Here is a 19,614-nt window from a genome sequence, read left to right as displayed (position 1 = left end):
TTTTCCGTGGCAACCCACAGGGTGCAGCAGCTTTTGCAGCTCCCAAAAACAGTGCTCCCTCCTGTCATTGCACATGTGCCTGCACGCATACATTGAATGGCATTGGTGCAGCTAGTTCTGGACTGGCTAGGGCTGCACGTCACATCAGCTGATGTCACTCACGCAATCACCTGCAGGTGTGTTAATTGAAGGTGTCTGCTTTCCCCTTAGAGGACTTGAATACTGCATGTCTTCACAGACCCGGACACACATGCTCACACATCATGTGTTACTGTGTACCTGCATATTGTGCTGTTGCTGCCACCCTCCACCATCCCCAGCTCCTCCATACTATCTTCTGGATCAACACTACAGGATGTTGGTAATGCTCTGTGAAGCCTGTTGACTTTGCTTGTTAAAAAGTCTAAACCTTAAGTTTGATGTGCTAAGATTGTGCTATGCTAGCTGCTCCAAGGCAGGAAGTTTTCCAATTAGATAGAACCCTTGCCAAAGACAAACCTACAGTATTCCAAGGCAACAAATAGTTAAATCAGTACAAGAGTATCTTGACTGAAATGTAGATAACATACACATGCTCACTGTGTACACACACATAAACACACCATACACACACGCTCATATTCACACAACTTCCATTCAACATGTCTCTCTGTTATTCTTCCCTCATCACAAACTATTTGTCTTTCTTTCTAACTCTCTCAATATCTCCCACTCACTTACTTCAATGTAATAAAACCCTTCCTGTCAGCTGACTCGCTAGATAGAATTCAGTCATGAAAGGGTTAACTTTGTTCAGGACAGAGGACTGGGAGGGGAGGAACCTCTTATCGTGATTTCACTGAAACGAAACCTAAGAGAGGAACTCAGGAAACACGTTCTACTTTGTTAAGGAAGAGAGTGATTTGGTTATTTTATACACAGAAATCATAAAAAACAACATAAGTACCAACAAGTGAGAACAGAGAATCAATCAAGTATATCAAATGATGATATGTCTCGTAAAATACAGATTGTTGCTTGACACCGACGTTCCAAAGACTATGGAATTATGCTATTCTATATGCAGTATTTCTGTATTATACTATTTCTATCTCTGCTATCGCTTCTTTAATGAAAGTACATTTTCAACAATATACCATTATTGTTTTGTTCATGAGTTCGTAGGTTCACAAGATTCATAATTTAACTTCTGGTCTTATTCTAGAAATGGCTTCCTGCAGCAGTCTCCTGTCTGAAGATCAGTTCCAGTGTTCTATCTGTCTGGATGTGTTCACTGATCCTGTCACTACTTCATGTGGACACAACTTCTGCAAGGCCTGTATCACCAAGTACTGGGACAACAGTGACCTGTGTCAGTGTCCCATGTGTAAAATGACTTTTGATAAGAGACCAAATCTCTATGTCAATACTTTCATCTCTGAGATGGCTGCTCAGTTCAGGAAGTCAGAGCCACTGAAAGCTACCATAAGTCCAGACCTGCGTCCTACTAAACCTGAAGTGTCATGTGACATCTGTACAGGTACCAAGCTCAAGGCCCTGAAGTCCTGTCTGGTGTGTCTGGCCTCTTACTGTGAGACTCACCTGGAGCCTCATCAGAGAGTTGCAGCCTGGAAGAAACACAAGCTGATCGACCCTGTGGAGAACCTGGAGGACAGGATGTGTCAGAAGCATGAGAGACCCCTGGAGCTGTTCTGTAGGACTGACCAGACGTGTGTGTGTCTCATCTGCATGAGAACAGACCATAAGACCCATGACACTGTCACTTTAGAGGACGAGTACAGACCAAAAAAGGATGATCTGGTGAAGATGATGACTGAGATGAACCAGATGATGGAAGAAAGATCTAGGAAGGTTCAAGAGATCAAACTCTCAGTAGAGACCAGCAAAAGAGATGCAGAGAGAGAGATATCAGACAGTGTTCAGGTCTGCACTGCTTTGGTGCGCTCCATTGAGAGAAGCCAGGCTGAGCTCATTGAGGTGATTGAGGAGAAGCAGAAAGCAGCAAAGAAACAGGCTGAAGGGTTGATTCAAGATCTGGAGCAGGAGATCACTGAGCTGAAGAAGAGAAGCACTGAGCTGGAGCACCTCTCACACACTGAGGACCACCTCCACCTGCTCCAGAGCTTCCCATCCCTGAGCACCCCTTCACTCACCAAGGACTGGTCTGAGATCAGTGTCCACAGTGATCTGAGTGTGGGGGCAGTGAGGAGAGCTGTGTCTCAGCTGGAGGAGACACTCAACAAAGAGATGGAGAAGCTGTCTGACACTGAACTGAAGAGGATTCAGCAGTATGCAGTGGATGTGACTCTGGACCCTGATACAGCACATCCTGATCTCATCCTGTCTGAGGATGGGAAACAGGTGAGAGATGGAGACATAGAGCAGGATCTCCCTGACAATCCAGAGAGGTTTGATTATTGTTCCTGTGTCCTGGGAAAGCAGGGCTTCTCCTCAGGGAGGTTCTACTATGAGGTGCAGGTTCAGGGGAAGACTGAGTGGGATCTGGGAGTGGCCAGAGGGTCCATCAACAGGAAGGGGGAGATCCCACTGAGTCCTGAGGATGGATACTGGACTGTAGTCCTGAGGAATGGAGATCAGTATGAGGCTCTGGCTGACCCCTCTGTCCTCCTCTCCCTGAGACAGAAGGTGGGGGTGTTTGTGGACTATGAGGAGGGTCTGGTCTCCTTTTATGATGTGGAGGCCAGGTCTCATATCTACTCTTTCACTGGCTGCACCTTCACTGAGAAACTCTATCCAGTCTTCAGTCCTTATCTGAACGATGAAGGTGACAACTCTGCCCCTCTGATCATCACTCCTGTCACACACTGAAAAACAAAGAAGTGGAAATGCTGGAGTTCAAAAGAAAATGTGATTACAAATTGTTAATCTGAACAAAACAGTTGTGGGTTTGCTGGAGACAAAGTAATTTAGATTTTTCAAAATGTATACAAAATCTGTAAACTGATGGTTCACTAGAGCATGTCCCATAGCCTAAGGCCTTGACTCAGGGGGCGGGGTTTGAGTCCAGTCTGGACCATTTCCTGCTTTTCTCTCTTTCTTACTACCTTTCCTGTTACGCTTTCGCTGCCTGTATCAAATAAAGGTAAAAATATGTAAAAAAATATTCTTAAAACAGGAAATATTATGCAGTCTCCAGTCATATGTTTTATGTTTTTATGTTTCACCTAAGTGCACCAGTTAATGAATAAAATAAACTGCAGTAAAGGAATATAAAACCAGATTCAATCCATTTTGTACACTACCACAATCAATGAAAAGCACAAATCACCTATAAGAATGTTTCTTTAGTTCAGAAAACCTCCAACACGACCTGTGACCTCTCCAGCAGCCTCATTCATCTGCTTGTGTGTGTGTGTATGTGTCACCAAATAAAACAGTCATTCTCTCCCTCCCACAGGGACTGAGATCTACGACAGTGTCAGAGAATATCCCTGGTAGATCACTAGATCCTCTGTAGGTCACTAGATCTTGGAAGGTCACTAGATCCCGGTAGGTTCCAAAAGGAAGAAGACTCTGGACTGAACGGAGGAGGAGAGAGGGCAACTCCATGTAGTCTCCAAACCTAACTTCTACCACATCGGTATTGCATCACTTTTCCAGAGGGCAGTGGCGGCTCTAGCTTGTACGGCTCCCCGCGTTTACACAGGAGACCCGTCCCAGCTCTAATCAGAGTCATTTAAATCGGTCTGCCGGTCACTTTCATGTTCTCCCCTCTGTTTTACATTGACCTCCATCTGGTTGAGAGGGATGAAGGGAGAGGAAAACAGGAAAGAGAGAAAGCTAGAGTCGGGAGGAGGGAAGGAAATGGGCGGGGTGGGAAGATGAGGCGGATGGGGGCGTGGAATATCCCGAGTAGAAGGGAAGGGAGCCATTCTGACAGAATAGGGAAGTGAGAGGGGAAGGGAGAAAAGGATGAGGGCAGCAGGATGAGGAGAGGGACAACACGCCAACAGGCAGGCACATCGCACTGCAGGTCCTTCGGAGGAGAACGAGGTGTGGAAACCTCGTCCGTGTGACGCGAGCAGCGCGCCGCTCTCCGGCGGTACCTCGACCCCGTCCCTCACGACGATCTCAGACCACCACATTCCAGCTCGGTGCCAGATGAATGTTTCAAACGTGTGTTCTGCCGTGGCAACCCACAGGTTGCAGCAGCTTCTGCGGCTCCCAAAAACAGTGCTCCGTCCTTTCGTCGTATATGTGCCTCCACGTTGTGCTGTGACCATACATTGAATTGAATTGGTGCAGCTAGTTCTGGCCTGGCCAGGGCCGCACGTCAAGTCAGCTGATGTCACTCACGCAATCGCCTGCAGCTGTGCTAATTGAAGGCACACATAAAACAATTGCACACATAAACACAAAATACACACACACTTATATTCACACAACTTCCATTCAACATGTCTCTCTGTCATTCTTCCCTCATCACACACTTTCTTTCTCTCAATCTCTCCCACTCATTTACTTAAGCAATAAGCCCCAAAAGGCCGTGGCTTACGCTGATTTTAGAACAGGTAAGGGGAGTTGTTAGGCACGACGCGAAGCGGAGCGGAGCGGTCTCGCGGGGCTTATTGCTTTTCTAAAACAGTTACTACAAATATTTGATATGGTTTCATCAATAAAACTATTAGCAACAAAATAGTTTAATAATAAACAGTCATTCTTCCGCTACTACAAAGTATAGTTCCTACATAAATCATTGCCACGCAACAGCCAGATGGACACCGTTGCCGTCTTTTTCAATTTTAAATATTCGATGCGCAGTAATCTGGAATGTTTAAGAATGTCAAGGACAACCTGTGAGGTTATGCTGGATTTTACAACGGCATTGAATGTGATACAGCCAATCACAATCAAGGATGGGAACAACCAGTTATAGAATTCAGAGTAATAATACCCTTCCTGTCAGCTGACTGGCTAGATATGATTCAGTCATGAAAGGGTTAACTTTGTTCAGAACAGAGGACTGGGAAGGGAGGAGCCTCTTATCGTTATTTCACTGAATCGAAACGTAAGAGATTCTAAACTCAGGAAACACGTTCTACTTTGTTTAGGTAGAGAGTGATTTGGTTATTTTATACACAGAGATCCTAGAAAACAACATCAGTACTAACAGGTGAGAAAAGAGAATCAATCAGGTGTATCCAATGATGATGTGACTCGTAAAATACAGACTGTTGCTTGACTTTGACATTCTAAAGATTATAAAACTATGCTCTTCTATATGCAGTATTTCTATATTGTACTATTACTGTATGTGATATTCCTTCATTAATGAAAGTTAATGAAATTTTCAACAATATGACATTATAGTTTTGTTCATGATTTTATAGGTTCACAAGATTAATAATTTAATTTCTGGTCTAATTCTAGAAATGGCTTCCTGCAGCAGTCTCCTGTCTGAAGATCAGTTCCAGTGTTCTATCTGTCTGGATGTGTTCACTGATCCTGTCACTACTTCATGTGGACACAACTTCTGCAAGGCCTGTATCATCAAGTACTGGGACAACAGTGACCTTTGTCAATGTCCCATGTGCAAGGAGAACTTTGATAAGAGACCAGATCTTCGTGTCAACACTTTCATCTCTGAGATGGCTGCTCAGTTCAGGAAGTCAGAGCCACTGAAAGCTACCATAAGTCCAGACCTGCGTCCTACTAAACCTGAAGTGTCATGTGACATCTGTACAGGTACCAAGCTCAAGGCCCTGAAGTCCTGTCTGGTGTGTCTGGCCTCTTACTGTGAGACTCACCTGGAGCCTCATCAGAGAGTTGCAGCCTTGAAGAAACACCAGCTGATCGACCCTGTGGAGAACCTGGAGGACAGGATGTGTCAGAAGCATGACAAACTGTTAGAACTCTTCTGTAAGAAAGACCAGACGTGTGTTTGTGTCACCTGCATGAGAACAGACCACAAGACCCATGGCTTTATAACTTTAGAAGAGGCATATGAACAGAGGAAGACTAAGCTGGGACAGATGATGGATGAGATAAACCAGATGATGGAGGAAAGATCTAGGAAGGTTCAAGAGATCAAACTCTCAGTAAAGACCAGCAAGAGAGACGCAGAGAGAGATATATCAGACAGTGTTCAGGTCTGCACTGCTTTGGTGCGCTCCATTGAGAGAATCCAGGCTGAGCTCATTGAGGTGATTGAGGAGAAGCAGAAAGCAGCAGAGAAACAGGCTGAAGGGTTGATTCAAGATCTGGTGCTGGAGATCACTGAGCTGAAGAGGAGAAACACTGAGCTGGAGCAGCTCTCACACACTGAGGACCACCTCCACCTGCTGCAGAGCTTCCCATCCCTGAACACCCCTCCACACACTAAAGACTGGTCTGAGATCAGTGTCCACAGTGGTCTGAGTGTGGGGGCAATGAGGAGAGCTGTGTCTCAGCTGGAGGAGACACTCAACAAAGAGATGGAGAAGCTGTCTGACACTGAACTGAAGAGGATTCAGCAGTATGCAGTGGATGTGACTCTGGACCCTGATACAGCACATCCTGATCTCATCCTGTCTGAGGATGGGAAACAAGTGAGAGATGGAGACATAAAGCAGGATCTCCCTGACAACCCAGAGAGGTTTGATTATTGTGTCAATGTCCTGGGAAAGCAGGGCTTCTCCTCAGGGAGGTTCTACTATGAGGTGCAGGTTAAGGGGAAGTCTCGCTGGATTCTAGGAGTGGTCAGAGAGTCCATCAACAGGAAGGGGAAGATCACAAGAAGTCCTAAGAAAGGATTCTGGACTGTATGGCTGAGGGAAGGAGATCAGTATGAGGCTAATGCTGCCCCCCCTGTCCTCCTCTCCCTGAGACAGAAGCCCCAGAAGGTGGGGGTGTTTGTGGACTATGAGGAGGGTCTGGTCTCCTTTTATGATGTGGAGGCCAGGTCTCACATGTATTCTTTCACTGGCTGCACCTTCACTGAGAAACTCTATCCATACTTCGGCCCCTCGCTGAATGATGGAGGTAAAAACTCTGCCCCTCTGATCATCACTCCTGTCACACAGTGAAAAAAGAAGATATGGAAATGCTCGACTTCAAAAGAAAATGTTATTACAAACTATTAATCTGAACAAAACAGTTGTGGGTTTGCTGTAGACAAATTACATTTGAATTTTCAAAATGTAGTAAATATCTGCAAACAGAGGCAGTGTGGCCCTGATGGCTCACTGGGTAGTGTCTCACAGACTAAGGTCTTGATGGACTGGGATTCCAGCCATTTCCTGCTTTTTACTGTCTTTATCAAATATAGACAAAAATCAGGTAAAAATGTATAATCTTCAAACAGGAAATATTGTCTAGTCCGAAGTAATAATACATTTTATGCTTTTGTTTTACCTAAATGCACCAGTGAATTAATAAAATAAACTGCTGTAAAGGAATATAAAACCAGATTCAATCCTTAAAAAAACGATTTTGTACACTACCACAATCAGTGAAAAGCACAAACCACAGAACGTTTCTTTCGTTTAGAAGACATTGGACACAAAACTCTAACATGGTGCTTGTATTCAGGGACAATGTGCAAACACACAGTTGTGTTTCAGGTTCACAGGTTTCAGGTTCTGTTCAAGTTCTAAATGTTCTCAAGAGCGTAAACTAATTATTTCTGTCACTGCTTCAGTCAGTGTGTTCAAGTTGTTTAGGATAATCCACATATTTAACATTACAAACACTTTCAACAGGTCAGTCAACTCGAGATTCAATCATCACCAACATGAGTTGCAGACAGCACAATAATACCCACTGTCATCAGATATATTTAATAACTATAACAACATATATATAGAGAGAGAGAGAGAGAGAGAGAGAGAGAGAGAGAGAGAGAGAGAGAGAGAGAGAGAGAGAGAGAGAGAGAGAGAGAGAGAGAGAGAGAGAGAGAGGAAAGTATCACAGGAAAGAGATCTGGTGTGAGAGACACGGTGAAGGGTCAAGACACTGAGGTCACTGTGTAATCCTGGAACACATAGAGACCACCGTCAAACTCATTTCATTCAGTCAGTCTGGAGAACAATCCAACGTTAGTAGAGGTTACTTGTCATGTTAGGTATTCACCACTAGATATAGATCAACACATTTACAGTATTTTGTGTACTTGTAAACTGTGTAGTTTTGAGTGGAATCAAGTCAAGTGATTGGGTATTACACTGGACAAGCTGCTGTCTTGTTAACAACACATAGACTGTAACATGGGAATAGGTATTACCAGGATGAGAACATGCTCTGTGTGTGTGACACCTCAGATCAGGCACCAGGTGGTCCAGTTACTGGTCTGATCTCACCTGGAGTTCTGCCCAGTCACATGGTCAGCAGCAGCAAGGAGAGATCTCAACAAGCTGCAGGTGACTCAAACCAGGCTGCTAAATCAGTGCTAGAGTGTTCATTTCACTGTCAAACATCCACCTTCATTTCTGACTAATAAAGACAATGCTTGTATGGTAGCTGACTTCATGTTACCAGTGTGCATCATTGTGTGATAGACCTTAGAGAATGAATGAGTAAGTGTATGCTCTGTATGTGACAAAGAGGGGAACATCCAGTCAGGGGAGGTTTGTTTGGATGTCAGACTCTCTCCAGTGGTTTATGAGTGGTGTACAGGGTGTAGTGATTTACTGGGGGATTGGTTTAGTGAGGTACAGTCCTGCAGTACAGACAGAGTACAGGGTTCAGGTGGGGTTTAGGCACCAGTTGTATTGAAGGAAACATGAGAGGTGCAATGACCACTAAGGTTGTTATGGTGCTTCATAAATGGTGAAGCTAGTTCTGGCATGGCATTCGGACTGTGTGTTACATCATCAGCTGATGTCACTCACACAATCACCTGCAGCTGTGTTAATTGAAGGTCTCTGCCTTCCCCCATAGAGGACTTGAATACTGCATGTCTTCACAGACCCGGACACACATGCTCACACATCATGTGTTACTGTGTACCTGCATATTGTGCCGTTGCTGCCACCCTCCACCATCCCCTGCTCCTTCATACTGTCTTCTGGATCATCACTACAGGATGTTGGTAATGCTCTGTGAAGCCTGTTGACTTTGCTTCTATAAGTTTACACTTTTAAGTTTACAATGATTCCTGTCCACCAGGGGATATTGTATTTTATACTCCCTGCCTTGTTATTGTACGTACTTGTGCTATGCAAGCTATGCTCTGATGCATGGAGTTTCCCCTTAGATAGAACCACACTGCAGAAGACAAACCTATTTCCATTGCAATAAATGGTTGAAAACGCATGTTAAAAAGTATAAACATTAAGTTTGATGTGCTAAGACTGTGCTATAATAGCTGCTCCAAGGCAAGACGTTTTCCGATTAGATAGAACCCTTGCCAAACAAAAATCTACAGTATTCCATTGCAACAAATGGTTAAATCAGTACAAGAGTATCCTGACTGAAATGCAGATAACTACGCATGCTCACTCTGCACACACAGATAAACACACCATACACACACACTTATATTCACACAACTTCCATTCAACATGTCTCTCTGTTATTCTTCCCTCATCACACTATTTTTCTTTCTTTCTTTGTGTCTCAATCTCTCCCACTCACTTACTTCAGAGTAATAAAACCCTTCCTGTCAGCTGACATACTACATAGAATTCAGTCATGAAAGGGTTAACTTTGTTCAGGACAGACGACTGGGAGGAGCCTCTTATCGTGATGTCACTGAAACGAAACCTAAGAGATTCTAAACTCAGGAAACACGTTATACTTTAGGTAGAGAGTGATTTGGTTATTTTATACACAGAGATCATAGAAAACAACATCAGTACCAACAGGTGAGAACAGGTGTATCCAATGATGATGTGGCTCGTAAAATACAGACTGTTGCTTGACTCTGACGTTCTAAAGACAATGGAACTATGCTCTTCTATATGCAACATTTCTATATTGACTATGTCTGTATGTGCTATTCCTTCATTAAAGTACATTTTCAACAATATACCATTATAGTGTTGTTCATGAGTTCATAGGTTCACACGATTCATAATTTAACTCCTGGTCTTATTCTAGAAATGGCTTCCTGCAGCAGTCTCCTGTCTGAAGATCAGTTCCTGTGTTCTATCTGTCTGGATGTGTTCACTGATCCTGTCACTACTTCATGTGGACACAACTTCTGCAAGGCCTGTATCATCAAGTACTGGGACAACAGCGACCTGTGTCAATGTCCCATGTGTAAAATGACTTTTGATAAGAGACCGGATCTCTATGTCAACACTTTCATCTCTGAGATGGCTGCTCAGTTCAGGAAGTCAGAGCCACTGAAAGCTGCCATTAGTTCAGACCTGCGTCCTACTAATACTGAAGTGTCATGTGACTACTGTACAGGTACCAAGCTCAAGGCCCTGAAGTCCTGTCTGGTGTGTCTGGCCTCTTACTGTGAGACTCACCTGGAGCCTCATCAGAGAGTTGCAGCCTTGAAGAAACACAAGCTGATCGACCCTGTGGAGAACCTGGAGGACAGGATGTGTCAGAAGCATGACAAACTGTTAGAACTCTTCTGTAAGAAAGACCAGACGTGTGTTTGTGTCACCTGCATGAGAACAGACCACAAGACCCATGGCTTTATAACTTTAGAAGAGGCATATGAACAGAGGAAGACTAAGCTGGGACAGATGATGGATGAGATAAACCAGATGATGGAGGAAAGATCTAGGAAGGTTCAAGAGATCAAACTCTCAGTAGAGACCAGCAAGAGAGACGCAGAGAGAGATATATCAGACAGTGTTCAGGTCTGCACTGCTTTGGTGCGCTCCATTGAGAGAATCCAGGCTGAGCTCATTGAGGTGATTGAGGAGAAGCAGAAAGCAGCAGAGAAACAGGCTGAAGGGTTGATTCAAGATCTGGTGCTGGAGATCACTGAGCTGAAGAGGAGAAACACTGAGCTGGAGCAGCTCTCACACACTGAGGACCACCTCCACCTGCTGCAGAGCTTCCCATCCCTGAACACCCCTCCACACACTAAAGACTGGTCTGAGATCAGTGTCCACAGTGATCTGAGTGTGGGGGCAGTGAGGAGAGCTGTGTCTCAGCTGGAGGAGACACTCAACAAAGAGATGGAGAAGCTGTCTGACACTGAACTGAAGAGGATTCAGCAGTATGCAGTGGATGTGACTCTGGACCCTGATACAGCACATCCTGATCTCATCCTGTCTGAGGATGGGAAACAAGTGAGACATGGAGACAGAAAGCAGACACTCCCTGACAACCCAGAGAGGTTTGATTGTTGTGTCAATGTCCTGGGAAAGCAGGGCTTCTCCTCAGGGAGGTTCTACTATGAGGTGCAGGTTAAGGGGAAGTCTCACTGGATTCTAGGAGTGGTCAGAGAGTCCATCAACAGGAAGGGGAAGATCACAAGAAGTCCTAAGAAAGGATTCTGGACTGTATGGCTGAGGGAAGGAGATCAGTATGAGGCTCTGGCTGGCCCTGATGTCCTCCTCTCCCTGAGACAGAAGCCCCAGAAGGTGGGGGTGTTTGTGGACTATGAGGAGGGTCTGGTCTCCTTTGATGATGTGGAGGCCAGGTCTCATATCTACTCTTTCACTGGCTGCACCTTCACTGAGAAACTCTATCCATACTTCGGTCCCTGTCTGAATCTTGGAGGTAAAAACTCTGCCCCTCTGATCATCACTCCTGTCACACAGTGAAAAAAAAAAGGGGAAATTCTCGACTTCAAAAGAAAATGTTATTACAAACTATTAATCTGAACAAAACAGTTGTGGGTTTCCTTTAGACAAATTACATTTGAATTTTCAAAATTTAGTAAATATCTGTAAACAGAGGCAGTGTGGCCCTGATGGCTCACTGGGTAGTGTCTCACAGACTAAGGTCTTGATGGACTGGGATTCCAGCCATTTCCTGCTTTTCACTGTCTGTATCAAATATAGACAAAAATCAGGTAAAAATGTATAATCTTCAAACAGGAAATATTGTCTAGTCTGAAGTAGTAATACATTTTATGTTTTTGTTTCACCTAAATGCACCAGTGAATTAATAAAATAAACTGCAGTAAAGGAATATAAAACCAGATTCAATCCTTAAAAAAACGATTTTGTACACTACCACAATCAGTGAAAAGCACAAATCACAGAATGTTTCTTTCGTTTAGAAGACATTGGACACAAAACTCTAACATGGTGCTTGTATTCAGGGACAATGTGCAAACACACAGTTGTGTTTCAGGTTCACAGGTTTCAGGTTCTGTTCAAGTTGTAAGTGTTCTCAAGAGCGTAAACTAATTATTTATGTCACTGCTTCAGTCAGTGTGTTCAAGTTGTTTAGGATAATCCACATATTTAACATTACAAACACTTTCAACAGGTCAGTCAACTCGAGATTCAATCATCACCAACATGAGTTGCAGACAGCACAATAATACCCACTGTCATCAGATATATTTAATAACTATAACAACATATATATAGAGAGAGAGAGAGAGAGAGAGAGAGAGAGAGAGAGAGAGAGAGAGAGAGAGAGAGAGAGAGAGAGAGAGAGAGAGAGAGAGAGAGAGAGAGAGAGAGAGAGAGAGAGAGAGAGAGCGAGCGAGAGAGAGAGAGAGAGAGGAAAGTATCACAGGAAAGAGATCTGGTGTGAGAGACAAGGTGAAGGGTCAAGACACTGAGGTCACTGTGTAATCCTGGAACACATAGAGACCACCGTCAAACTCATTTCATTCAGTCAGTCTGGAAAACAATCCAACGTTAGTAGAGGTTACTTGTCATGTTAGGTATTCACCACTAGATATAGATCAACACATTTACAGTATTCTGTGTACTTGTAAACTGTTTAGTTTTGAGTGGAATCAAGTCAAGTGATTGGGTATTACACTGGACAAGCTGCTGTCTTGTTAACAACACATACACTGTAACATGGGAATAGGTATTACCAGGATGAGAACATGCTCTGTGTGTGTGACACCTCAGATCAGGCTTCAGGTGGTCCAGTCACTGGTCTGATCTCACCTGGGGTTCTGCCCAGTCACATGGTCAGCAGCAGCAAGGAGAGATCTCAACAAGCTGCAGGTGACTCAAACCAGGCTGCTAAATCAGTGCTAGAGTGTTCATTTCACTGTCAAACATCCACCTTCATTTCTGACTAATAAAGACAATGCTTGTATGGTAGCTGACTTCATGTTACCAGTGTGCATCATTGTGTGATGGACCTTAGAGAATGAATGAGTAAGTGTATGCTCTGTATATGACAAAGAGGGGAACATCCAGTCAGGGGAGGTTTGTATGGATGTCAGACTCTCTCCAGTGGTCTATGAGTGGTGTACAGGGTGTAGTGATTTACTGGGGGATTGGTTTAGTGAGGTACAGTCCTGCAGTACAGACAGAGTACAGGGTTCAGGTGGGGTTTAGGCACCAGTTGTATTGAAGGAAACATGAGAGGTGCAATGACCACTAAGGTTGTTATGGTTATACACGTTATACTTTAGGTAGAGAGTGATTTGGTTATTTTATACACAGAGATCATAGAAAACAACATCAGTACCAACAGGTGAGAACAGGTGTATCCAATGATGATGTGGCTAGTAAAATACTGACTGTTGCTTGACTCTGACGTTCTAAAGACTATAGAACTATGGTCTTCTATATGCAGTATTTCTGTATTGTACTATTTCTGTTTATGATATTCCTTCATTAATGAATTTTTTAACAATTTTAACAATATACCATTATAGTTTTGTTCATGAGTTCATAGGTTAACAAGATTCATAATTTAACTTCTGGTCTTATTGATGATGATGATGATGATGATGATGATGATGATGATTTACTTTATTGATCCCCAATGGGGAAACTGGTTTGCCACCATAGTCTGTACAACATACAAAACAGGAATACAGTAACAACATAAAACAAGCATAGTCACAGGGGGAGTGTGGTCCACTACCACAGTAAAAATAGAAGGTTAAAACAGGGAATACATAACAATATAACAATACTATGATGTGCAAATGAGCAATGTGCAGTAATACAATCAAATCAAATCAAATCAAATCAGCAGTCATGATTATTATTATTCTAGAAATGGCTTCCTGCAGCAGTCTCCTGTCTGAAGATCAGTTCCTGTGTTCTATCTGTCTGGATGTGTTCACTGATCCTGTCACTACTTCATGTGGACACAACTTCTGCAAGACCTGTATCACCAAGTACCGGGACAACAGTGACCTGTGTCAATGTCCCATGTGTAAAAAGACTTTTGATAAAGACCAGATGAGATGAGATGGCTGCTCAGTTAAGGAAGTCAGAGCCACTGAAAGCTACCATCAGTCCAGACCTGCGTCCTACTAATACTGAAGTGTCATGTGACTACTGTACAGGTACCAAGCTCAAGGCCCTGAAGTCCTGTCTGGTGTGTCTGGCCTCTTACTGTGAGACTCACCTGGAGCCTCATCAGAGAGTTGCAGCCTGGAAGAAACACAAGATGATTGACCCTGTGAAGAACCTGGAGGACAGGATGTGTCAGAAGCATGACAAACTGTTAGAACTCTTTTGTTGTAATGACCAAACGTGTGTTTGTGTCACCTGCATGAGAACAGACCACAAGACCCATGGCTTTATAACTTTAGAAGAGGTGTATGAACAGAGGAAGACTAAGCTTGGACAGATGATAAATGAGATGAAGCGGATGATGGAAGAAAGATCTAGGAAGGTTCAGGGGATCAAACTCTCAGTAGAAACCAGCAAGAGAGATGCAGAGAGAGAGATATCAGACAGTGTTCAGGTTTTCACTGCTCTGGTGCGCTCCATTGAGAGAAGCCAGGCTGAACTCATTGAGGTGATTGAGGAGAAGCAGAAAGCAGCAGAGAAACGGGCTGAAGGGTTGATTCATGATCTGGAGCAGGAGATCACTGAGCTGAAGAGGAGAAGAACTGAGCTGGAGCAGCTCTCACACACTGAGGACCACCTCCACCTGCTCCAGAGCTTCCCATCCCTGAGCACCCCTCCACACACCAAGGACTGGTCAGAGATCAGTGTCCACAGTGGTCTGAGTGTGGGGGCAGTGAGGAGAGCTGTGTCTCAGCTGGGGGAGACACTCAATAAAGAGATAGAGAAGCTGCCTGAAGTCAAGCTGAAGAGGATTCAGCAGTATGCATTGGATGTGACTCTGGACCCTGATACAGCACATCCCAAACTCATCCTGTCTGAGGATGGGAAGCAAGTGACACATGAAGCAGGATCTCCCTGACAACCCAGAGAGGTTTGATCGTTGTCCCAGTGTCCTGGGAAAGCAGGGCTTCTCCTCAGGGAGGTTCTACTATGAGGTGCAGGTTGAGGGGAAGACTAAGTGGGATCTGGGAGTGGTCAGAGAGACCGTCAACAGGAAGGGGAAGATCACAGTGAGTCCCAAGAAGGGACATTGGACTGTATGGCTGAGGAATGGAGATCAGTACGAGGCTAATGCTGACCCCTGTGTCCTCCTCTCCCTGAGACAGAAGCCCCAGAAGGTGGGGGTGTTTGTAGACTATAAGGAGGGTCTGGTCTCCTTTTATGATGTGGAGGCCAAGTCTCATATCTTCTCTTTCACTGGCTGCAGCTTCACTGAGAAACTCTATCCAGTCTTATGTCCCTGTTTGAATGATGAAGGTAAAAACTCTGTCCCTCTGATCATCACTCCTGTTACACAGTGAAAAACTAAGATGTGGAAATGCTAGAGTTCAAAATCAAATGTTATTACAAATTATAAATCTGAACAACAGTTGTGGGTCTGAGTCTGTGAGTCTGTGTTCCACAGACTAAGGCCTTGATTCATGGACTGGGGTTCAAGTCCAGCCTGGACCATAACCTGCTTTTACCTTACCCTACTACCTTTCCTGTCACTCTTTCACTGTCTGTATCAAACAAAGGCAAAAATATGAAATTTTTAAATCTTAAAACAGGAAGGATTACCCAGTCTCCAGTCATGTTTCATGTTTTTGTTTCACCTGCACCATTGATTGAAAAAAGAATAAAAGCACTAAAGGAATATAAAACCAAATTAAATTCTTTAAAAAAATATGTACACGACCACAATCAGTGAAATGCACAAATCACCACGAGATCCTAACATGGTGCTTGTATTCAGGGACGATGTACAAACACACAATTGTGGTTCAGGTTCACACTAGTCCTGTTCAAGTTGGAAATACTCTGAAGAGCATAAACTCTTTCTCTCACTGCTTCAGTCGGTGTGTTTAAATTGTTTAAGATAATCCACATATTTAACATTACAAACACTTTCAACAGGTCAGTCAACTCGACATTCACTCATCACCAACAGAGTCATTTATACGCTCCCTGATTCTTATATAAACAAAGTCACACACACACACACACACATTTACAACACAGACACTCTTTGTGTTGTAGACTAATATCAGACCATTTAGTAAATTAGTTATAGACAGCACAATAATACCCACTGTCATCAGATATATTTATTAACAGTAACAATATAGTCAAGTGACACCTAACATTAGGGACTGCAGTTATACAAACACACACTCTGTCATATACACACATACAGTAGAAACACAACCAGGAGCTACCTAATGAGAAGCTCCATTGAGAGCTAGCTGGTGTACTTTGTTCTCTATGGCCTGCAGGGTAGGAGGCTGGGGTCGTGCTGAGTGGTGCTGAGGTCAGTTCGAGAGAGAGAGAGAGAGAGAGAGAGAGGAGAGAGAGAGAGAGAGAGAGAGAGAGAGAGAGAGAGAGAGAGAGAGAGAGAGAGAGAGAGAGAGAGAGAGAGAGAGAGAGAGAGAAAGAGGGGGCGTCATGTCATCAGCTGATGTCACTCACACAATCACCTGCAAGTGTGTTAATTGAAGGTTGACACACGTGCTCACACATCATGAGTTACTGTGTTCCTGCATATTGTGTTGTTGCTGCCACCCTCCACCATCCCCAGCCCCTCCATACTGTCTTCTGGATCATCACTACAGGATGTTGGTAATACTCTGTAAAGCCTGTTGACTTTGCTTCTATAAGTCTAAACTCTTAAGTTTACAATGATTCCTGCACCAGGGGATATTGTATTTAATACTCCCTGCCTTTATTGTATGTACTTGTGCTACTGTCAAAGACAAACCCATTTCCATTACACACACGTACACACACACACACACAAAGAGAGAGATCCTCACTGTCACCCTATGCACACATGAAAGAGTAGAATGTTATCATCATGTTACCATCTATCCTTCCTAGGTATTGTCTCAGGATTTAGAAGTCGCAAGGGGAGAAAGAAAAGGCCTATTTCAATCTCATCTACAAGTATTTAAGTAGAACTCAGTACATTTCAATTTTTTTGCGCAGTTGGAAGTGTGATGCATTGACTTTGTGTACTTATTTAAAACCTTATAAGTAAATGCGTTTGTACTTTAAGTATCCAAATGTTTCACTTGGGGTGAGTCAGAATAGACCAAGGCTAGAATCCCATTCCCTCCCTCCCTTTGAACCTTTCCGTTTCAGACACTCTTGGGCTGTCAATATCAGCCACTATACCGCCAACTATTTGCCCAGGGACGCTATGATTATCAAGTGAGTTATTGAGGAAGAGTGAATAATGGCTACTTAAAGGTGTGCTCGGCATCGATAGGGCAAAAATGCAATCACCAAACAGTCGGAACAGTGAAAAAGACTCGTAAAAGACTGCTGTGCTTGAGAGGGAAGCTGAGAGAAATAATTTGTAATTTCCCCACCGGAAAATCAGAAATGGACGCAACCACAAGAGGTCAATGAGCGCTAATTAGACGTGACAAATACCCACTCGTCATTGTGTACACTCGTCGGAAAAAGCCACGACACCAAGAGTGACAGCAAAGCACAGTGTGACAGCCAGCCGAAGCTAGTTTACTTTTTCAATTTACTTTTCTCACCTTTTCATTTCCCACCATGGGCCTTATGGTCGTGACCACGAACGTACGTGTCCGCCGTCCGTATGTCTGCCACTTGTCGGAGGTTACGATCTGATCGTTTCTCTCTCAATTCCCCGTTTCATTTATATTCGACAATTTCCCCATCCGCAGAGATAACGGAGCATTCTCTCTACCCATCGTTCTAGCGAGAAACCCATATAAAAACCAGTCGTTCTGGACAAGCTCAGCATAGATAAGCCGTGCGTGGAGTTGTCCGCGAATACTTCAACCAGACCCGGGTCTATAATGACCGAGCGTAAGTTTGTGTGTTTCGTGTCCAGTTACGATCAGGCATAAATCAGCGTGCTTCAGGTCCGCTCTGACCTTGTAGAGAGGGTATTCTCATTATGACTCCGGCTGTGAGGTTTATAGGCTGTGGCTATGTAGGCTCAGCTTAATACTGCTGGGAGATTTGACAGTGACAGTGAAACTCGGGGTCCTATACATTCTCCTTAAGCCCCGGCGTCCGGGGAAACCTTATCGGAGATCAACATCCTATTCTGTGCGTTTCTATCTGTTTGATCAGGGCAGTAAACAGGGGTTTATGGTCTTGGTGGAGAGAGGTGGGCTGTGGTCGGGAGCGTTTGTGTAGCGGGATGGAGCGGCCCCCGGGAAAAGCCCTGCTGCGTTTCCGACGGCGATTTGGTGTGTGTGAGAGTATGGTGCGCGTGCAGCGCAGTGCCTCAGGCTGCTGAGCGGGCAGGGAGGAGTGTGAACCCAGAGAAGATGTCAGAGGTTATGTTCACAGACTGACTGGGAAAGTGGCTGGCTGGCAGCACGTCTGGGTTAGTACACATTCACACGCACGCACGCACACACACACACACACACACTCACATTACGCACACACACACACACACACGCACACACAGAGAGTCAAGCCTGGCACTGTGACCTCCCAGAGCCAGAACAGACCATTTACAATGTAAATGACCCAGCACATCCAGGACTTGTCTAAAATGCCATTACTCAGGCGGATATTGTGAAATCAGCAATTAACTCCCCCAAAATAATAGTAGACTGAAAGGCTGTTGCTGGGAATTTTAATTAGGCTAGCGGTCTGCCTCCCAGGGGAGTCTGGTGACAGAGGTGAAGTTAACCCCGGTGCCACGGGTAGTTTGATACAGATAGAGAACTCTCCGCTGGTAAGGGGCTGTCTGTTGACACTGCAATGACAAGCGCTTCTCATTCGGGGGGTACGGGTGTGTGTTTTGGGGCATCTGTTTCTGTGTTTAATGCTGAATGGCCCTTTGGGTTGTGTGTGAGTGTGTGTGTGTGTGTGTGTGTGTCTAAGAGACAGAGAGAAGGGTGGACTCGACAGCTTGGCCATCCATGGCACAGCAGTGTGGAGTGTGTGAGGGGGTTTGTAGAGCATGCTGTATGGCACCATCCGGAACCACCATCGCCAAGGGGCCCCTCAGTTCTCTCCATGACGCTAATTGTTTGACAGGCCTGAATTATCTCTGTTGCACTTTTTTTCCCTTTCATCCTCCGAGAACCCCCCTCTTGTCCCCTACCCATTTGACTCACTTCCTTAGAAGGGATTTGAAGAAAAAAACGTCTTCACCTAATATTTGTTTTCAATGTGTTGTGTGTGTGGGAACGAGAGATTGTGTGCCAGAGAGTCTGTATGTTTACTTTGTGTTAATACTGTTCGTAAATCCCAGAGATCATCCCTCTCAAAGCCC

The 19,614-nt window shown here is 44.3% G+C and overlaps 4 protein-coding genes across 7 annotated transcripts; all 4 read left to right on the top strand.

Moving 5' to 3' along the window:
- The first annotated feature begins 851 nt into the window (after positions 1-851).
- On the top strand, positions 852-3,212 carry LOC124488587 (E3 ubiquitin-protein ligase TRIM39-like). 2 transcript variants are annotated; one of them, XM_047051282.1, is made up of 2 exons: positions 852-952; positions 1,205-3,212. In XM_047051282.1, exon 2 carries the CDS (start codon positions 1,207-1,209, stop codon positions 2,827-2,829), a length of 1,623 nt encoding a protein of 540 aa, XP_046907238.1. In that variant the 5' UTR covers positions 852-952; positions 1,205-1,206; the 3' UTR covers positions 2,830-3,212. The 2 variants fall into 2 exon arrangements, with proteins under 2 accessions (XP_046907238.1, XP_046907239.1); XM_047051283.1 differs by having other exon boundaries at positions 852-974.
- A 1,812-nt stretch (positions 3,213-5,024) lies between these two features.
- Positions 5,025-7,359, top strand: LOC124488595 (zinc finger protein RFP-like). Of its 3 annotated transcripts, none has more exons than XM_047051292.1 (2): positions 5,025-5,134; positions 5,392-7,359. In XM_047051292.1, the coding sequence occupies exon 2, from the start codon at positions 5,394-5,396 to the stop codon at positions 7,023-7,025; it is 1,632 nt and encodes a 543-aa protein (XP_046907248.1). In that variant the 5' UTR covers positions 5,025-5,134; positions 5,392-5,393; the 3' UTR covers positions 7,026-7,359. The 3 variants fall into 3 exon arrangements, with proteins under 3 accessions (XP_046907248.1, XP_046907249.1, XP_046907250.1); XM_047051293.1 differs by lacking the exon at positions 5,025-5,134 and adding an exon at positions 5,249-5,271; XM_047051294.1 differs by lacking the exon at positions 5,025-5,134 and having other exon boundaries at positions 5,398-5,501; positions 5,707-7,359.
- Positions 7,360-9,703: 2,344 nt separating this feature from the next.
- Positions 9,704-12,201, top strand: LOC124488596 (E3 ubiquitin-protein ligase TRIM39-like). The gene is made up of 2 exons (XM_047051296.1): positions 9,704-9,803; positions 10,039-12,201. Exon 2 carries the CDS (start codon positions 10,041-10,043, stop codon positions 11,670-11,672), a length of 1,632 nt encoding a protein of 543 aa, XP_046907252.1. The 5' UTR covers positions 9,704-9,803; positions 10,039-10,040; the 3' UTR covers positions 11,673-12,201.
- A 1,245-nt stretch (positions 12,202-13,446) lies between these two features.
- Positions 13,447-15,837, top strand: LOC124488597 (E3 ubiquitin-protein ligase TRIM39-like). The gene is given in 4 exon segments (XM_047051297.1): positions 13,447-13,524; positions 14,056-14,245; positions 14,247-15,197; positions 15,199-15,837. Coding segments are annotated over 3 exon segments (1,602 nt in total). The 5' UTR covers positions 13,447-13,524; positions 14,056-14,057; the 3' UTR covers positions 15,662-15,837.
- The last annotated feature ends 3,777 nt before the right edge of the window (positions 15,838-19,614 follow it).

The sequence above is a fragment of the Hypomesus transpacificus genome, unplaced genomic scaffold (genome assembly GCF_021917145.1).
Source record: "Hypomesus transpacificus isolate Combined female unplaced genomic scaffold, fHypTra1 scaffold_146, whole genome shotgun sequence".
NCBI lineage: Eukaryota > Metazoa > Chordata > Actinopteri > Osmeriformes > Osmeridae > Hypomesus > Hypomesus transpacificus.
This window is presented reverse-complemented; position numbering and strand designations above follow the sequence as displayed.

Bases quoted from the DNA above. Each gene is read 5' to 3' on its own strand.
- LOC124488587 (XM_047051282.1), top strand. From the start codon at position 1,207: ATGGCTTCCTGCAGCAGTCTCCTGTCTGAAGATCAGTTCCAGTGTTCT.
- LOC124488595 (XM_047051292.1), top strand. From the start codon at position 5,394: ATGGCTTCCTGCAGCAGTCTCCTGTCTGAAGATCAGTTCCAGTGTTCT.
- LOC124488596 (XM_047051296.1), top strand. From the start codon at position 10,041: ATGGCTTCCTGCAGCAGTCTCCTGTCTGAAGATCAGTTCCTGTGTTCT.